The 17,511-nt window shown below is 48.7% G+C and overlaps 8 protein-coding genes and 1 non-coding gene across 9 annotated transcripts; 3 read left to right on the forward strand and 6 right to left on the reverse strand.

The window, feature by feature from the left end:
• Positions 1–1,297: 1,297 nt before the first annotated feature.
• METBIDRAFT_t154 lies at positions 1,298–1,369 on the reverse strand. Its single transcript has one exon. It is a non-coding gene; the product is annotated as a tRNA-Trp (tRNA).
• A 2,224-nt stretch (positions 1,370–3,593) lies between these two features.
• METBIDRAFT_42229 (uncharacterized protein) lies at positions 3,594–4,838 on the forward strand (the record flags this gene model as incomplete). The annotated part of the gene is made up of 1 exon (XM_018857515.1): positions 3,594–4,838. One exon carries the CDS (start codon positions 3,594–3,596, stop codon positions 4,836–4,838), a length of 1,245 nt encoding a protein of 414 aa, XP_018711462.1.
• Positions 4,839–6,607: 1,769 nt separating this feature from the next.
• Positions 6,608–7,369, forward strand: METBIDRAFT_14193 (flavin-linked sulfhydryl oxidase; the record flags this gene model as incomplete). Its single annotated transcript, XM_018854485.2, has 2 exons — positions 6,608–6,734; positions 6,855–7,369. Coding segments are annotated over 2 exons (642 nt in total), but the record flags the coding sequence as incomplete, so codon positions are not given.
• A 300-nt stretch (positions 7,370–7,669) lies between these two features.
• STE18 (Ste18p) lies at positions 7,670–7,927 on the reverse strand (the record flags this gene model as incomplete). The annotated part of the gene is made up of 1 exon (XM_018857596.1): positions 7,670–7,927. A coding segment is annotated over one exon (258 nt), but the record flags the coding sequence as incomplete, so codon positions are not given.
• A 1,075-nt stretch (positions 7,928–9,002) lies between these two features.
• On the reverse strand, positions 9,003–9,677 carry METBIDRAFT_42672 (uncharacterized protein; the record flags this gene model as incomplete). Its single annotated transcript, XM_018857572.1, has 1 exon — positions 9,003–9,677. One exon carries the CDS (start codon positions 9,675–9,677, stop codon positions 9,003–9,005), a length of 675 nt encoding a protein of 224 aa, XP_018711465.1.
• Positions 9,678–11,577: 1,900 nt separating this feature from the next.
• On the forward strand, positions 11,578–12,477 carry METBIDRAFT_42119 (uncharacterized protein; the record flags this gene model as incomplete). Its single annotated transcript, XM_018857498.1, has 1 exon — positions 11,578–12,477. One exon carries the CDS (start codon positions 11,578–11,580, stop codon positions 12,475–12,477), a length of 900 nt encoding a protein of 299 aa, XP_018711466.1.
• Positions 12,478–12,927: 450 nt separating this feature from the next.
• Positions 12,928–13,407, reverse strand: ISU1 (iron-binding protein; the record flags this gene model as incomplete). Its single annotated transcript, XM_018855306.2, has 1 exon — positions 12,928–13,407. A coding segment is annotated over one exon (480 nt), but the record flags the coding sequence as incomplete, so codon positions are not given.
• Positions 13,408–15,147: 1,740 nt separating this feature from the next.
• Positions 15,148–15,991, reverse strand: METBIDRAFT_169905 (uncharacterized protein). Its single transcript, XM_018854677.1, has one exon. It carries the CDS (start codon positions 15,837–15,839, stop codon positions 15,399–15,401), a length of 441 nt encoding a protein of 146 aa, XP_018711468.1. The 5' UTR covers positions 15,840–15,991; the 3' UTR covers positions 15,148–15,398.
• An 832-nt stretch (positions 15,992–16,823) lies between these two features.
• METBIDRAFT_169908 (uncharacterized protein) lies at positions 16,824–17,511 on the reverse strand. Its single transcript, XM_018854678.1, has one exon. It carries the CDS (start codon positions 17,395–17,397, stop codon positions 16,984–16,986), a length of 414 nt encoding a protein of 137 aa, XP_018711469.1. The 5' UTR covers positions 17,398–17,511; the 3' UTR covers positions 16,824–16,983.

Genomic DNA, 17,511 nt, shown 5'->3' on the forward strand with positions numbered 1-17,511 from the left:
TTGGAAGATTTATACTGTTGTGCCCGACGTGCAAGCAGAAGCCTAAGGAGGACTAGCAGATAAGCGCTTATCTACCAGACCAGACGTGGACACAGTGACGTCGCGGAGTCAGGCCGCATCTCGGAGCACAGGCTCATTGGGCCCAGCCAATATCACGACACCAAACGAGAGAAAAAAAAAGAGAAATTGCAAGCCAAATGAATTAGCCGCACGGCCGCTCGATCTATACACGGGCCCGGTTATCCCCAAGAATTTTTGTGGTTGTGGAGCTTTTTTTTTCAGGTCTGGTTTATTGGGCCTGTTCAATTGGGCCTGGTTTCGTCGGCCCCAGTTTCTTGGGCCAACTGTCTTGGGCCCACCTCATGCTCACTCTTTTGGGCCCCTCCACGCATGGCTTATCTCCGCTTTTCCCCAACTTATTGCTCTGCGGTGTGCAGTATGGCCCAATATACATCACCGAACTGGATTCGCTCCACTGGCCATGAGAAGACGTGCTTAGCTTTGCAAACTCTACTCGGCCAAAAGGAAACTACCTAGCGAAGCAGGAAATTTATCGGGCTCAAAAATCTCTGTTTGCGGAGCATTCACACTATGGCGCACCATAGACTAGCGCACTCACTAGAGCGGCCTCACTAGAGCGGCCTTACTAAAGCACCCTAACTAAAGCACCCTCACTGAGCGGCGCTGCGCGGTTCGCCCACGTCCCCAGCTATCCCCGCACCCGTGCACCATGGGATATTGCCCTTAGTGTTTTGTCCGCGGCCGTTACCCGCACTGCGCGCGAAGAACGAAGAAAAAGTGACTTTGGATCACCAGCTTCTTTTCTCTGACCTCATACCACGCTACGGAGAGTAAGAGAGGCCTCTTACTCTGTGTGGTGTGGTTTTGACCAACTATGCTTAATGATGATAATTTTATATGGCTGACAGAAACTGAAGATTTTTATAAACTCGAAATTAGTCTTTCACCCCTATCTGAATGCATGGTCAAAACTGCACTGCAGAGTAGCTGAGATTTACTTGGTCTATGCCAAAGTCTGTTTAACACTCAGTTGCCAATGTCTTTTTGACACTCGCTCTATGTCAAAGTTGCCCTTTTCGTTTCGGCTGATTTATTTGATAAAGGGGGTGGATCCACATACCTGTAAAACATCTCACAGCCCCAGTAGACGGGGCAAACACGATCATCCCTGCTGTCGTGTACACTGTCCTGGCAAGCAAATGCTGGTAAATCTTGATGAAGCACTCTTGACAAAAATTTTAAAAAAAATCCTCGACTAAAAAAGTCAAAAATTAAGTGACACGGACAGGAATCGAACCTGCAACCTTTTGATTTGGAATCAAAAGCTCTACCATTGAGCCACCGCATCTTCCTGTGATCAATTAAGTGCAGCAAAATACTCATTTTAATGTTGAAAAAACGCCAAGTTTTAGAAACAGCTGAAATAAATTCACAGAAAAAACATAAAGGAACGCTCAATTGAAAGGCGATAAAACAGTCATTGAGGTAGCTCACGGGAGAGGCCGGGCTGAGTTTCGAAACTTGGTATAAAAAAAAAAAAAAAGGTATGTAGCTAGGAACTGTGCAAAGGTTGTTTTATATGTTTTAGTTGTATAGTTTTGCTCCTGATGTTTCTTTTGAAAAAATTCTTTGATAAAATGAATCAGCCAAAAACACCGTGTCTGGGAGCTGTTCAAAGGTTTTTTTTATATTTTAGCTGTATAGCTTTGCTTCTTTAATCAGGTGAATGTACCAAGACAAAAAAAAGCACGAGAGCCGTACATCACCCAGAAAGCTCACGATACAATCATGACGAGGTCAAAAAAAAGCTATCAAAAAATCGACGGCGGGAAAAAAAGAGAAGGAATACATTATTAAAAAGCTGTTCAAGTTCTGGAACAGCAAAAGGCAAAAGAAGCAGACCCCGATAATGCTACAGCGCTTCGTTCATTCATGTCCCACTGTCCGTCAGAACAAGCAGTAGAAAAATTATATAAATCAGAATGGTTGAAGAGGTGCAATTCATTTTTTATACGTCACTTCAATTTAGGATCATATTCCCCTGTCGGTCTTTACCACGAGAGACATCGGCTTTCCAGTGTCATATTTGCACACACCAAGTCTATAACAATAGAGACACCATGGGCGCCTTCCTTAACCCTCGGAAGCGTATAAATACTTTTGGCAAAAACTCAAATATGCCAAGCCCAAATAGCTCGTCACAGGTATACACTTAAAGACGTGGCGAAATACAGAAAGTGAGATCCCTGAGTCCTTTCTTATCTTCTGGGTTGAAGTGACTACTATAAAAGACTCATCCTAGGAATCGATGGCGTACTATTATGCACGGAAACAGACGCGTACCGAGAGGACCATTCAGGGCTCTATTAGCGGAAGGAAACGGGCCCAGTTTCCACACTAGATGTGGTTTTGGGAGCCGATTATGTGTATTTTTGCCAATACCAATTTGTTCTTGTTTTTGTTTTGTTACTTCCTTGATTATCCAAAACATATTAGCCGCAACTATTGTGTGATTATGCCTGTCAGCGGCATCCTAGGACACTAAAATCCCCTACTTGGAAAAGATGGTTCCTTCTTCACTAATTCTTGCTTCCCATCTACTTCCATGCTGACTCCCAATTTGAAATCTTTTCTAAACCTAATCTTGTGCAAACCCAAGATTCTTATTAGTTCAATTATCTCACAAGTGTTTTAGTGAGCAAATCGAACTTTTAAATTCCTCATTGTCAAACTCCGCAAAACGTTGTCCGCGATCCTGTGCAGTTATGCTATCTCGCTACAGCCCAATAAATCGAATGTACAATAGCATCCGCCACAAAGTGGCACGGTTAAACTGACGGTCTGTTCAAATCTAATTTGTGATATTCCTGCACTGAACTAGTCATGAAACTTTCTTCGTTTTCATATTATTGCGTGAAGCAGTTTAGCAGAAATTGCTGCCGATTATTCAGTGACGCGGTCAGCGTCTCAGGCAACGAATAAGTGTAAGATCCGACTGTAGTCATGTTTGAACTCAAACACCCTGATTAGACGTGCATATATGGAATACTCCGTCATGCAGACTAATTTATTTCCGTCGCATTGAGTGGCCTACGACCCAAGCTCAGTCCCCCGGAAATCCACTAAAACTTAGTCTCTGTATATATTCTTAAACTTCCTAACTCATAGTGTTACGTTGATCAATTTCTTTTCTTTTGGTCTGTGTCTGGATTTTTGCCGGAGATATGCAACTTTGGGACATGTGCCTCGGAAGTTGTTGAGATACATTTTTAACGGTCCATGTCTAGCTTTTCGCGGAATTCAAAATGTTTATTTCGACATAAGGAAGTAGACACATGCCCCACATCCCAGCACCACAGAACCTCCAGTACTAGAAAGCTTCACTAATTCACAGACTGCTTTCTCCGAAATAAAACACTCTTCACCGACGCCCGCCGAAATCAGCCGTTATCCAAAAGACCCGTGCACCGGCCTGCACACGGCGGCATACTTGAGTCTCGATAGTTCAGAGTCGGTTCCCAGAAAACCGTATTTTAGCAGGCTTTGATAAACACTGGCACCACACTCGCACAATGAAGATTGCCTCGTTCAGCTCTGCGGTGCTATTGGCCGCATCGGCCGTTTCTGCAGCCAGCAATATTGCCGTGTACGAATTCCCCGGCAAGCACAATGCCGAGGTGCCCCGGGTGTCGTTGAAGTCCTCGTTGTTATATTTGGCAGACAAGTTTGGCGCCGGCGAATACTACTCTATCGGCCACAAAGACAAGGCTGTGGAATTTCTTGATCTCGTGCATGGAAAGGAGGCCGGGAAACCGGACTTGTTGGTCATCCTTAAGGGTGTGGACACCCCCGAACGGATCCTCGACGACTGGGCGCCGACTTTCGAGATCGAAACGGGCACAAACAAAAAAGTGGCGCCTGGTCTCGTCAAAGTGCTTTTCAAAAAACTCCCCAAGCAAGTGGCGGGGGCCCAGTCCGCGCTGCGGGTGTCGCACTTGACCGAGGAACTCAAGTACGTTTCTTCGGGCTTTGCTGGAGGTGACGACATGCCTCAACAGTTCAAGCACTTCAACCTCGAGTTGCCGCAAGCCTGGGCCAAGTTGGTCAGGCACTCTGCCGACGAGGCCGAGAACACTCAGCACGTGATGGGTGCGCTGTCGTCCGGCTTGAAGCTCGTCAACGACAAGCTCTACATCAACGAAATCATGCAGATGGTCAAGTTGGGCTCCTCGGAAAACCACACGGATGCATTTGCCGTGGCCAACTTGGACTCTCTCCTTTCGATCGGCCACCGTATCGGATACAACTCGCGTACTTACAATGTGGCCAAGGGCGCGTTGCTCCAGAGCATCGTGGCGTTGGACTCCAAGTTTGACATCACGCTTGTGGCCGTGGGCCCCGACCACAAAATCGCGTCCGACCACCTGCAATTGCTGAAGAGAGCCAGCGAGCTTGACGGTGTGTTCTCCACGTTTTCCAAAAGAGGCACCAGTGGCGCCAACTCCTGCTTTGCCAACGAGGCCGAGTGTGATGCTTCCACCAAAAGCTGCAGCGGCCATGGCTCCTGCACGAACGTGCAAGAGGGCTGCTGGCAATGTTTGTGCTCGGCCACTCAGGACAAGAAGACGTCCAAAACTACGAAGTGGGCCGGGTACGATTGCAGCAAGAAAGACATTGCAGCACAGGCACATCTCTTGTTGTGGACATCTGTTGTCTTGTTGGCCACGTTGGTTGGAGGAGTCAAGCTTCTTTTTGGCGTGGGCAGCGACGCATTGCCTGGAGTTTTGCAAGCCGCCACCATCGACACCTCGAGATAATTCCTTGTGCAGGGTTGCCGGACCAGACATAATACATAACGTGGACTCAAATCGAGAAGCTTGCCAAGCGGCTGCTTCGCCACCTCTTCATTTCTCGAGTTTAAGCAGAAATTTATTATACACCGAAAGTTATTAGTGAATGTAGATTCTACGGACGATACAGTGCAACAGAGTGCGAGACATCTTTTTGAATCTTTTGCTTCAGACGTCACAAGCGTGAACCTGCTCTCATGGATATGCTTGAGAACGTCACTCATACTGTTGACTACTGTGTCTGGAGGTCGTCCCCTCAGAGCCAGCAGATATTTGTCATGTGCTGAATAAAAATGGTGGGGTTTGAAATCTCGGAGGAGAGAACAATCTTGGGCAGAACAAAACCTCCAGCTGAGTATATTTTGAGTGCTAGGAACTAAACACCCATGATGTAATTTTGAATTTTGTTTTTGAGATGAAGTTAATCTTGGTTTTCAGAAAGCAACATCCATCTTTATCCGTACAGTGCGCAGTGATAAAATCGGCACTGGTACACGTAAGCCTTGCTTTAGTAACTTCTGCAGTATCAAGGCTTTCCAAGTATACTTGGGGTTGTTAATCCACGACCTGAAGCTCCAATAACTAATACACCAGTATGTTCGAGGGGCTCAGTTTTGATACCACAACATCATGAGTTGGCTGCGGAAATTGATGAAAAAATTAAGTTCAGAAAAACAACAACAGAAAACTTCAATCAGAGGTTCTATTTCTTGCGGGTGTACTCAGCTCTTCACATGTCTTTGAAAGGATGTTCAAATACCCATGTGCGACATTCCAATTAAAATGCTCTTGATGATAAAGCCTGAGAGTAGAAGACCGGCTATAGTTACCACCTTCTATGCCGCATAATTTCTTGCACTCATAGACAGCAGTGGAAGATATTCCGAACTCACAGATATCTATGGTCGTAGAATTCTTCCCTCTCAATAATGATAAAGCTAAATTCTGAAGGCTACGTCAGGGTCATGAATAATCGCGATTCATTGAGTTATAATCGATTTGAATGCATATAAATTGTGACAATGTATAGCTGGTGGCTGAGGGTCCAGTCGAAGGAAAACATTTTGCAACCATTTCAGTGACGATAAAGGCATATATGGCACTTATATAGTTATACTTAATCGAGGATTCTCTTCGCCTTATAAGCCCCGTATCTTTCGACATGTTACTTAGAAGTCATTGCAACAAGAAGCAGCTATGTGCTTCAGAGATCATTAGATCCTATGTTAAGCCCAATGAATGTGTGAACGCATTTGTGTAGCTGCGTCGTCAAGAAATGTAATGTGTCCACAATCAAATTACCAGCTGATAAGACAAATCTTTGGGATGTAATTTCTACTTGTATGTTTTGGTTTACCCCCAGACCTTCGATCCGACGCAAAACATGGCTATCTGCCACTTCGCCTCACTAGTATCAGTAAAACGCATTACCAAACCCGCCGCACCCAAATATGTGATACTGGGGCCTTTTTCTTACTTCTAAAAGGACCAGACACTTAACGCAAAAGAAAACAAAAATCTTGTATCAACCCGTTTTTACCACATGCTATGCTTATTACCTCAGGCTTATCTAGGTCATGTGACCCAATTGGGCTGGATGTCGCATATGCGGCTTGCGCGGACAGGAAAGATGATCAAACGTGCTCCACATCAGGCATCTCCAAGACTGTCAGAACTATCCTTTCTACGAAACCACACAACCAAGCACCATGTCGAGATCCAGCAGTAGACTGGTTTTTTCGCTCGTGGTTTTTCTTTGCGTTACATGTGCTATATACTTTGTAGCAACGGGCGACTCACAATCATTGGGCCAGGCAGGAACCTGGATGTCTCTTGAACTGTTTCAAGACCCAAAAGTCCCTAGTTCAGAGGAGCCTAGCTTCCAGCCTGCTGAAAAGCTCCCAGAGGAAATAACAGAGGAGTCGATTCAAGGTGAAACAGAGCCCAACGAGAAGCCTGACGAGGAATACAAGGAGACCGAAGATTCTAAGGAGGAGTCTTTCGAGGATTCAAAGGAGGAGTCCAACTTACAACCAGCAGATGGCTTCACCGAGACTCCATTCATGCCCAAAATGGCCAACGAAACGCTAAAGGCCAAACTTGGAAATTCGGCGTGGCACTTGTTCCACACCGTATTGGCAAGGTACCCAGATGAACCAACGGTTCTGGAAAAAACAACTTTGAAACTGTACATCCATCTTTTTGCTCAGGTATATCCCTGTGGAGACTGTGCCAGGCACTTTTCGCAGTTGTTGAAAAAGTACCCTGTCCAAGTCGGATCACGGAAAACGGCTGCGTTATGGGGATGTCACATTCACAATAAAGTGAATGAGCGCTTGGAAAAGCCCGAGTATGACTGCACGAAAATCTTGGAAGACTATGACTGTGGATGCGGGGCCGACGAAAAGGAACAGGACGATACCTTGGGAGACGAAAGCGCAGAGCACTTGCGGATGATTACTTTGGATGAAATAGAGGGAAAACAGCTTGGCGGATAGACAACAGAGTCTGAATTAAGGGTTTCACCGCTGCTTTCAGTTCCTCAGAAAAGCTGTGACTTTTGATATAACTGGAGGGGACTTGAACTACATCGCAGAGCAGCCAGGCAGCTGTGGCTCAAGTGCTTTACATAGGATATTGATTCGTTTCTTATATTCCTCGTTTCTCTTGTGTCTCCGGCATCATTTTGAAGATATATCCTTGTGCTCTGGAGCAGCTGAATTTCACTTCTGCAAAAGATGGGTCATTAGATCTCACAAGGACGCATTCTTAGGGGTTTCAACCAGCAATTTCCCTATTCAAACAATCGTACAGCACGAAACGTTTTTCCCACTACTCATGCCTTTTGCTTCCTGGAACACTCGATACCGATTTAACTCCGGAGGTAGATGCCAAATGGACGGAATTAGTGGGTCGGGAATATCCTGAGATGCTTGTATAATCAATGCAGCGGCCCTTGACGCAGGAATCCTGTCTTTCTTCAAGGAAAGCCTCAACTTTTCATTGAGCTGCTCGATCCGGCGGATTTTCAAGTCCAAAATACGTTCGTCCATCCTGGTCCACGACGTCAAGCGAGAGACGGAAGAGGAAAAACCGCCTCAAAATCCGAAACCACCAAAACAGGAAACACCCTGCATACAGCAGGCGCCCTCCCCCTCAGGCCGATACGGTGCGGCCCAATTTCTGCAGGTGCAAGGATGACACTTGGGGCCAGCAACCGGGGACTGGCTGCAGGACGAAGTACGTTTAAATTCATGTATGCTTTAACACTGGATAGGCGAGTGGGTTCTCGTGAGTGTATCGTTGGAGTAGGGAATGTAGATGCCAGTTATAGGAATGCGAGAGATGACCTCTACTTCATGGTTGGCGGGGTCTCGTAGATTGTCGCAATGCTTTTATGTTTGAATACAAATTCCATGTATAGATTGCCCACCTTGAGGATAAAGACAAAATCACGATCCATTCCAAGACACATTCGGAAGAAATGCCTCAGAGACTTCGAAGGAATCATTTTAGAGAATTCGAAGAAGTCGTTTTGAAGAATTCGAAGAAGTCGTTTTGAAGAATTCGAAGGAGTCATTTTGAAGAATTCGAAGAAGTCATTTTAAAGAATTCGAAGAAGTCATTCCGAAGAATTCGAAGGAATCATTTCGAAGAATTCGAAGGAATCATTTTGAAGAATTCGAAGAAGTCATTCCGAAGAATTCGAAGGAATCATTTTGAAGAATTCGAAGGAATCATTTTGAAGAATTCGAGGAACTCATTTCAAAGAATTCGAAGGAATCATTCTCAAGAATTCGAAGGAGTCACTTTAAAGAATTTAAAGAATTCAAAGGAATGATTTCAAAGAATTCGAAGGAATCATTTCAAAGACACCATCTAGGTGTTCGGACCCGCAATACTATTTCAAACTTCCAGGAAACCGGTAAGGTCGACAATCCCAATCCACACAGTTAGAGACGACGTTTCAAGCACACCAATGCATAGATACAGTAAGTAACAGCCGGCAGCCAAACATGAGCCACCCTACTATTTCCCACTCACATGCAAAGAGTGCTTCCCGCGTCTTTTGAGACTGACGGGATTGGCCTAGCCGTAGACAATCTCCTGGAAGCTCTCCTTCATGAAATTCTACGACGAAAAGTATAGACCGAGAATGCATAGCGTAATCACCGTGGCCATGATCATGGTATCTCTCTTTCGCCGCGTGTTGATCCTCGAGACCAAGACATTGATCCCCGGAATCGTCAGAATTGTGCCCTGGATTCGGGACAGCGCGTTCTGGAGAAACGCCCGCTGGCTGAGGAGCTCGTCCCTGGTCTCATAGGCCTGCTGCAAGAGCCTCTCTGCAAAAGAGTTTGCCGCGTCGACTCGCCTGCCTTCGTCCAAAGCATACTCGTTGGCGTTTTCCGCGGCCAGCGAGACGTTCCGCTGCTTGTGCGCCGAGATGTCCGACTGGACCAGGAACAAGAGATTGTTGCGGTTGCGCTCGTCGTTGATCCGCGCCTGGATCTTCAAGAACGAGCTGCGGTCCGCAGCCAAGATTTCTCTGTGGCGCTGCAACTGCTGTAGTTTGGAAGTCGAGATGTTGATGTCCGAGTCGCAGATGCGGCCCAATCGGGCCACCACGTCCTCGCGCTTGGCAAGCACATCGGAGATCTGGCCCACCAAGCCGGTCTCCTCGGCATCAGGCTCCACAGAGTGGCCCACCTGCTGGAGCTTCGAAAACCGGCTCAAAAGCAGCTGCGTGGTGTTCTCGAAACTGATGGCGGAGTTTCTCGTCTGCGTGAAAGAGGCCGACGACATTTCGTGAGATGCTGAGCGGTGTTTCAGAGGAATTGAGCGTGAGAGTGAGAGTTAAGGGGTGGTGACTTGAGTATTTGCTGAGACGTGGAGGAGCGGTGGCAGCGGAGAGGGCATGCGCGGGCCGCGCTGGAGCCAGGCCCTGGGGCGAAAGGCGAAAGTGAGGGCCCAATGGAAACAAACGAGGCGTGAGCTTTTTTTTTTTTTGGCGGGCCTGGATTTTGGGACTTCTAGAGATATTTAGGCGGTGCGGTGGACCGGGCTTGGGGCAGGATTTTGCGGGGAAGGGGCTGCAATCGGTTTTATTGGTGGTGTCTCTGCGTTCTCTGCCACCTTGCCTGGCTGAAACGGGGCCTGGGTGGCAGGTGCGCGAGGCCCTGAGCCAGGGCTGTTTTCGGGGCAGCGCCAGTGCGGGAGAGCGGTGTCTATGATACACACAGCCGTACTGCGGATGGTGGAGTGAACAAAAAGGGAAAACGTCTTGATTGACGAGTGGACAAATGAAACTATGTGAGGTTTTGGTGAGAGATTTGGGGAAAAAAATTAAAAGATACACATCTTGATGTGGTGATTCGGTGATGTGAAGCAAGAATTGACCAACAGATTAGTGATTTGGTGACGGACGTGTACATAAGTATAGACATGGAATGTGAGATGTGGCGAAATAATTATGGGAAAACAACGATGTGATTTGAGATCTGGTGAAATAATTATGGGAAAATAACGATGTGATTTGGGATGTGGAGAAATAATTACAGGAAAAAATGATGTGATTTGAGACCTGGTAAATCTATCTCACCTTCGAGAAATGTAAATTCGATGTGATTATCTTGTTTTGATGTACCAGTTGATATGATGATTTGTTGATGCTGGAAGACATGACAGTTCGAAAGAACTTGATGGCTCCGATGTGGCTGTATGAATATAGGTGTACGTGCGGATATGTTTGTTGTGTCAAGTGCATTGCTGCAACTGCTTCCATATTGATATGCTATATGGGACTTGATGTTCGTAATTCTTTATGACACATGCTGTACATTACCTGGCTGCCTTGTATCATGCACCTTCTGATAGTCACATCAACACGTTGACAAGAATGATTTTTCGTGAACGGTTGTCGTCAATAATCTGCTACAATGGTCGATGGAAATAGTCGTGGTAACCTGGATTAGGCGGCCGAAACAAACTGAATAAACGGTCGGAATTAAATGAACCAGAAGGTCGAAATAAGTTAAATTCGAAATAACCTATATACATGGTCAAAATGAGCCGGCATAAATGGATAAACGATCGAATTATCCACAAATTCTCATCACACCCCCTCTATTCACAAGAATCCTTCGCTGCAAATCATTTTCAAAAGTGGTTCAAAATGTTCAATCTGATAAATGGCACCTTTCAGTTCATCGTTATGGACGAGCCCTGTCGTATGATGCGTCTCAGCTCTTGCTTCTTCCAGCTCTCTTGCCTTTTCATTCAGAGCCGCGACCTTGGTCACTTGGCGCCGGGGCCTTCTTCACTTGGCGCCGTGGGCTCGAAACCAGGCCCCGCGCGGCCCTCCATGGCATAGACTTTACAGTGCACCGACTGTCAACACAACTTAATGAACCCAGACCAATTGACCCGTTCTTGCCCAGCACCCGCCAGCTACATAACTGGAAGTCCACCAAAGAAAAAAAAAATAGAAAAAAAAGAGAATCTTCACTATCGCTTCTGGTGCTCCCCACCTGCCCACCTCCATTCTTTCGTGGCCCTGGCCCCATGCGCGCGGCCATCGCCCGCTTATCATTCCGCCCCATGCGATTGGGCCCATGCTCTCTGGTCGAAAATAGACTGGCAGTATTCGACACCACAAGAATCCTGTTTTGCCGCCGTTTCTGCCGCCGAACACCCACACACCCACATGTCTCTCCTGGACCTAACGCAGGTGGTTCCACAGCCCTTGGAACGCGCCTTCACAGACCCCCAGCCGCATGCTGGCGAGCCGTCCAAGAAGAAGCGCGATCTCATGAGACGGGTTCTCCTGGCCCTCCAGAAAGCACAGAAATACTCCGCGTACGGCTTCCTAGCGTTCTTCGGGCTCCACGTGTCCTCGGTGGTCGTGGCGCCTGCACTTGGCTTCAGTGCAGAAAAGTGCCAGGACCTCTTTGAGATGACCCGGGCAGTCTACTTGTCTCCCCTCTTCGAGTACTCTGCCACCTACGCCACGGCCGGGGTTCACGTGGCATGCGGCGTTTCGGCACGGGTCATTCGGAGCGTGTTTGCGCCGCCCAGAAAAGCGCCCCGGGCCGAGAGAGACGTGGTCATAAAGGACCAGCATAGAGACGACATAGGTCTTGGGGGCCTCGGCTCCATCCTCGGGCTCGGCTTCAAGAAATCGTGGGTCTCGTCGCGGTTCCCGTCCTTCACGCCGTTGACGTTTTCGGGCTACGTCATGGCCGCTGCTCTCGCCTACCACTTGTACAAGATGAAGATCGGCGCGTTGCTTGTGGACGGCGACTCGGCGTTGGTCAACTTGAACTTCGTCACGCATTATCTCCGCCAGTCGTTCTACGGGGACGCGGGCAAATACTTCAACTACGCCATGCTCGGCATGCTTCTGTGGGTGTCGTTTTACCACACGATCAGCGGGCTTTTCAAGTACCGCAGGCAGACCAGTCTCCGGGCCCGCAAGATCGCCTACACCGTCATAGGCCTCTTCTCCGGGCTCAGTTTCTTGGCCGTCACCCGCCTCAGGCTGTGGGACTTGGAAGCCGGCTTCGTGGGCAGGCAGTTTGCCAGGTACCTCTTTGTGGAGCGCTGAGTGCTACGACGCACCAGGCCAAAAGATGAACATGTATTGAATAAATAGATCCGGGCTCCACGAGCCAGGCCCCGCGTAGAAGAGAACCGAGGGGGGAACACACGAGCCGTGCGCCGCGCCCGAAGCGGCCTGTGCTCGCGGGCCTTGCTGCGCTGGTGGGGCCGCTCGACGCCCCCAGGTCCAAGACCCAAATCTCCAGACCCTCGCGGGTCCAGCGCCCGCGGATCTCACGGGAATCCAAACTTGAAAGGAAGCTAAACCACCAGATCATCACATCTCCGTGGAACGTCTATCCCCATACACCACGGAGAACCCCAGTTTCCGGGCCCGAGTGCCAGCGCCGAAACACCCGTGTGGCCCCGCGGCCAGGCGGAAAGCCGGGTCTTCATGCCCATGAAAACTGCGCCCAGACACGGCAAGCACCGCGCCGGGCCAGAACAGCCGGCCGCCTTAGGCCACGGCCGCACCCAAGGTGGGCTGCTTGACGGCATTGGCGCGCTTGGTCTTGTAGTCCTTGACTGCAGACTTGATGGCGTCCTCGGCCAACATGGAGCAGTGCAACTTGACGGGCGGCAACGACAACTCCTTGGCGATGGCGGTGTTCTTGATGGTCATGGCTTCCTCGAGGGTCATGCCCCTGACGAGCTCCGTGACGTACGAGGACGACGCAATGGCCGAGCCGCATCCAAAGGTCTTGAACTTGACGTCCTTGATGACGCCCGTGGCCTCGTCCACCTGGATCTGCAATCTCATGACGTCGCCGCATGCAGGCGCGCCCACAAGCCCGGTGCCGACGTCCTCGTCGTTTTTGTTCATGGTGCCGACGTTGCGGGGGTTGGAGTAGTGATCGAGCACCTTTTCGTGGTAGCCTCTGTGCTGGGGCCTGGCGGCTAAGGAAAAGGCGGGCACGGCGCGGGCGGCAGAAAGCGCCGCGGGGCCCACGGCTCTTCTGGCAGCGGCAAGCGCAATTGGTCTGTAGAGCTGTCTAAACATTGGCGGTATTCTGTGTGGAGTTTGGTTCTTTGTACCGAGTTGCAAAGAAGAGAAGTACGGAGCTGGAGACTGAGGGCCGCTAGAAAAAAGCGAGAATTCATGACGCACCCGCGCCTCTGTGCAGGTCCGCACTCCTCCTATAGGGGCAGAGCACCTGGGGCGGAGATGGCTCGGAGCGCGGCCGAGCCGTGTGCGGGCCACGGGCCCCCCATTAATAAGCACGGGGCAGGGCAGCACAACGGAGAACGAAGAAACAAACAAAGCACAAAAAAACACAAACAAAGCACGAAAAACACAAACAAAACAGACTGGGCGTTTGAGGGCGTCTTGCGTAGCACGACGGCTTTTTTGTTTTTTTGTTTCCCGCTGGTGCTGTGTTTTTGGGCCAGGCCTTCCCCGCCATTTGCCATCTCGTTTACTTGCCAGAAATGAAAGAATAGCTTATTTGGCCGAAGCCGGCCTGGCGCGCTGGACCATGGCCCCCGCCTTGGGGCGGTTGATTGGCTGCAGTGCGGCTCGCTCCGTGAACGCAGGCTGGCGAGCGATAAGAGAGGCCTAATTCGAGAGAAAAATAGAATGGGTGTGCATGGATGCGTTTGGAAGCGTTGTTTTCGCTGTTGGCTTTTAGTATCTCTGTGGATTTGCAAACAGGATTTGCTTTTTCTTCGCTCTGTGCCATTGCTCTGCTTTTAGTTTGTATTCACTTTTGTTTCGGTCCTTTGATTTTCTGTTGCAGGCTGGGTGGTCTTGTTACTCTTCGCACATTCGTTCTGCCTTCCAGGATTATTTGTGTGGCGCCCGGACTCCCTTCTGACTTTTGTTCCGATGTTCTAATTTCCATTCACTTCGGGTTGGTGTTGTGTTGCCATTGTGTTGATTATGTGATATTCTCTGTGAGTTATGCGATTATCCTGTGTGAATTATGTGATTATCCTGTGTGAATTATGTGATTATCTTGTGTGTTTCATGTGAACATTGTCGGTGAGTTATGTGATCATTGTGATGTCTTGTGTGGAACATTGCGTTCATCTTGTTAATTCTGTGATCATACTTTGTGAATCATGTGATCATTGTGTTCATCTTGTGTGAATTATGAGATCATCTTGTTAAATCTGTGATCATACTTTGTGAATCATGTGATCATTGTGTTCATCTTGTGTGAATTATGAGATCATCTTGTTAAATCTGTGATCATACTTTGTGAATCATGTGATCATTGTGTTCATCTTGTGTGAATTATGTGATCATCTTTTTAATTCTGTGATGAAATTTGGAATCATGTGGTGGTCATTGGGTTCATCTTGTGTAAATCATGTCGTCGTGATCTGTGAATTATGTGATCATCTTGTTAATTATGTGAACATCGTCGGTGAATTATGTGATCATTGTAATATCTTGTGTAGAACATTGTGTTCCTCTTGTTAATTATGTGAACATTCTCTGTGAATCATGTGATCATTGTCTTATCTTGTGTGAAATATTGTGTTCCTCTTCTTAATTCTGTGATCTTCTCGTTAATTATGTGATCATCTTGTTAATTCTGTGATCGTTGTCTGTGAATTATGTGATCATCTTTTTAACTATGTGAGCATCTCTGTGAATTATATGATCAGTCTGGTCAGGGTTTGTCCAGGTTATTAACTGGTGTGCTGATTTGTTTGTCCAGGGCCCCTCCAGGCCAGCGGCATGGATCATACAAATCATTCGCGATTCGCATATCATTAGTCCATGCCCCGTGCGGCCCCAATGGTGGGATGTATAGCGGGGCCACGAAAAAGGGAGGGAGAACAGGCCCGTGGCTCACGGTGCAGGCGCAAGAATGCTCCCCAAAAAAAGGGAGCCAAATCGTCGCCCTAGCTTGGAGTCGGAGGAAGCCCGAAAGGACTGCTTTTTGGTGACCCGGCAACCGGGTTCCGGAACGGAGCTATTTAACTCTGCTTCGCCAGCCGGGCCGGGTGGCACCACAATAGCTCGGGGAGGGCCTGTGTGCAAGACACACATGGGTGCCAGGGCAGGAACGCCTGGAACCATGGAGGAGTCTGCAAAACCACCAGAGCAGCTGCGGAGTTAGGCACGGACAAGAAGGGGTATTTTCTTCGCGGTGATGGCGTTGTATTTTTAGACGGAGCGAGGGTTGCTGAAGGACATGGCGTAGTTTCGACGAGTATGGAGTGGTTATTTCCGGAGTGGTTATCAGAGAAGATAGCGTGGCTCGCCATGCATGGATTCTGGTGCGAGGCCAATAAGGTAGGCCGGCACCAAAGTGGCGCCAGATTCTTCTGCGCCCTTCGCCCCACCTCGTATTGGCATATGCGATATTGGCGAGTGACGAACGGCACCAAGCGAGAGGGTTTATATGAGAGGGGCATTTGGATTTTTTTGAGGGTATTTATTGTAATTTGGGGATATTCGAACGTGTTGTAGAGGGTCTTTGAAAGCCTGATGGCATGCTGAATTGCACCACCTGATGCAGGATACTCGAATGTTTTACGAGGTGTAGTGAGTCGTGAAGAGAATCTAAACGAACTACTAAGGGTTTGAGTTTAGAAGCATTGGTGAGGTATGATGAAATATGATATGGGTGTTCAAACTTAATTTCAGGGACATTCTATTTCCAGGAGTATTTCGATCTATTTGCAGTGTATCTCAATGTATTTCTCAGAAGTACTTTAATGTATTTTCAGGAGTATTACGGTGTATTTTCAGGAGACCTTCAATGCATTTCCAGGAGTGTTTCAGTGCTTTTCCAGACGTATTTCAGTGCATTTCCAGGAGTATTTCAGTGCATTTCCAGGAGTATTCTGATGCATTATCAGGAGTATGTTAATGCTTTTTCAGTGACGTTTTGTTGTACTTCCCGAAGTATTTTGATGTATTTCCAAAAGTGTTTTCAGAAGTATTGTACTTTCAGAAGTAGTCCAACGCATTTCCAGAAGGATTCCAATGCAGTTCCCTGAAAACATTTCCAGTCGCACTTTGATGTATTTGCGAAGTATTTGCATTTTCAGTGACTTTCAAATCCATGAGTATGTCATTGCATTCGGAGTATTTGATACATCGACGTGGCGGAGCATGCAATAAACAGCGTGGAAACGGCCAACGTGGGTTCTCGAATACCGGAGCGTCTTGATATCCCATCTGGTGCAAGTGGCGTGGCCCGGCCTTCCAGGCAGCATGAAGGACCCAGCTCGCGCGCCAGCATTTCGGCAGATCTGCAAACCAGGCCCGTCCCTTGAATCACTCTCTTGAATTAGTCCTTGCTACGAGCGCCGGCCGTGTCAACAAAAAGAGCTGCTTGAAATTTGCACCACAGCCACCAATACCCAGCCCAAGTAGCACTAGTGTGCCGAATACAAAAAAAAAAACACATCGTCTCTGTTTTAATTTGCCGGCTTTCTTTCTATTTGCTGCCCACGCTATGGGCCCACTGCAGGCCTAGCAACGGCGCGCGCTTCCAGAATTCCCCGCACTGCCCGGGCCAATCAGCGGGCCCATTATAAATGAGCTCATCTATTAGCCCCAGGCTGCTCCCCAATTAGCCCGCCAAACAGCAGCCAATCTGCAGCGGTTGGCAGCACGGTCCTCCCGATTGCCTGGCCACCTCTTGTTCGCCGGGACACACAGAGCACTCGGGATGTATTGCCTGGCGCCAGCCAGACAAGACGCCGCGGCCAGGCTCCGTCGAGGCTTCCCGGGCCCGCGTTTTCTACGGCCCCATGAAAAGCAGACGGCCCCGTGAAAACAAAACGCCCCGCGAAAACAAAACGCCACCTGAACTACAAGAAAGCCACCACAAAAACAAGACAGCCACACAAAAACAAGACAGCCGCCCGGAAAAAAAGGCCGCTCGGAAACAGGGAGACCGCCCGGGAACCCAAAAGGCTGGCGGCCCGGCAGACCGCAAAAAGCCGCCCTTGTTGCAGCCATTGTGGCCGGTCCCTGCCGAGCGCCGGCGCCGGCGCCGCTAGGCGCCTCTGCCAGATTGGCCCGCACAGTGCGCCCCGCCCGCCCCGCGTGGAACGGAGCGCAAGAGGCCCGAAA

Source organism: Metschnikowia bicuspidata (genome assembly GCF_001664035.1).
Source record: "Metschnikowia bicuspidata var. bicuspidata NRRL YB-4993 chromosome Unknown METBIscaffold_3, whole genome shotgun sequence".
NCBI lineage: Eukaryota > Fungi > Ascomycota > Pichiomycetes > Serinales > Metschnikowiaceae > Metschnikowia > Metschnikowia bicuspidata.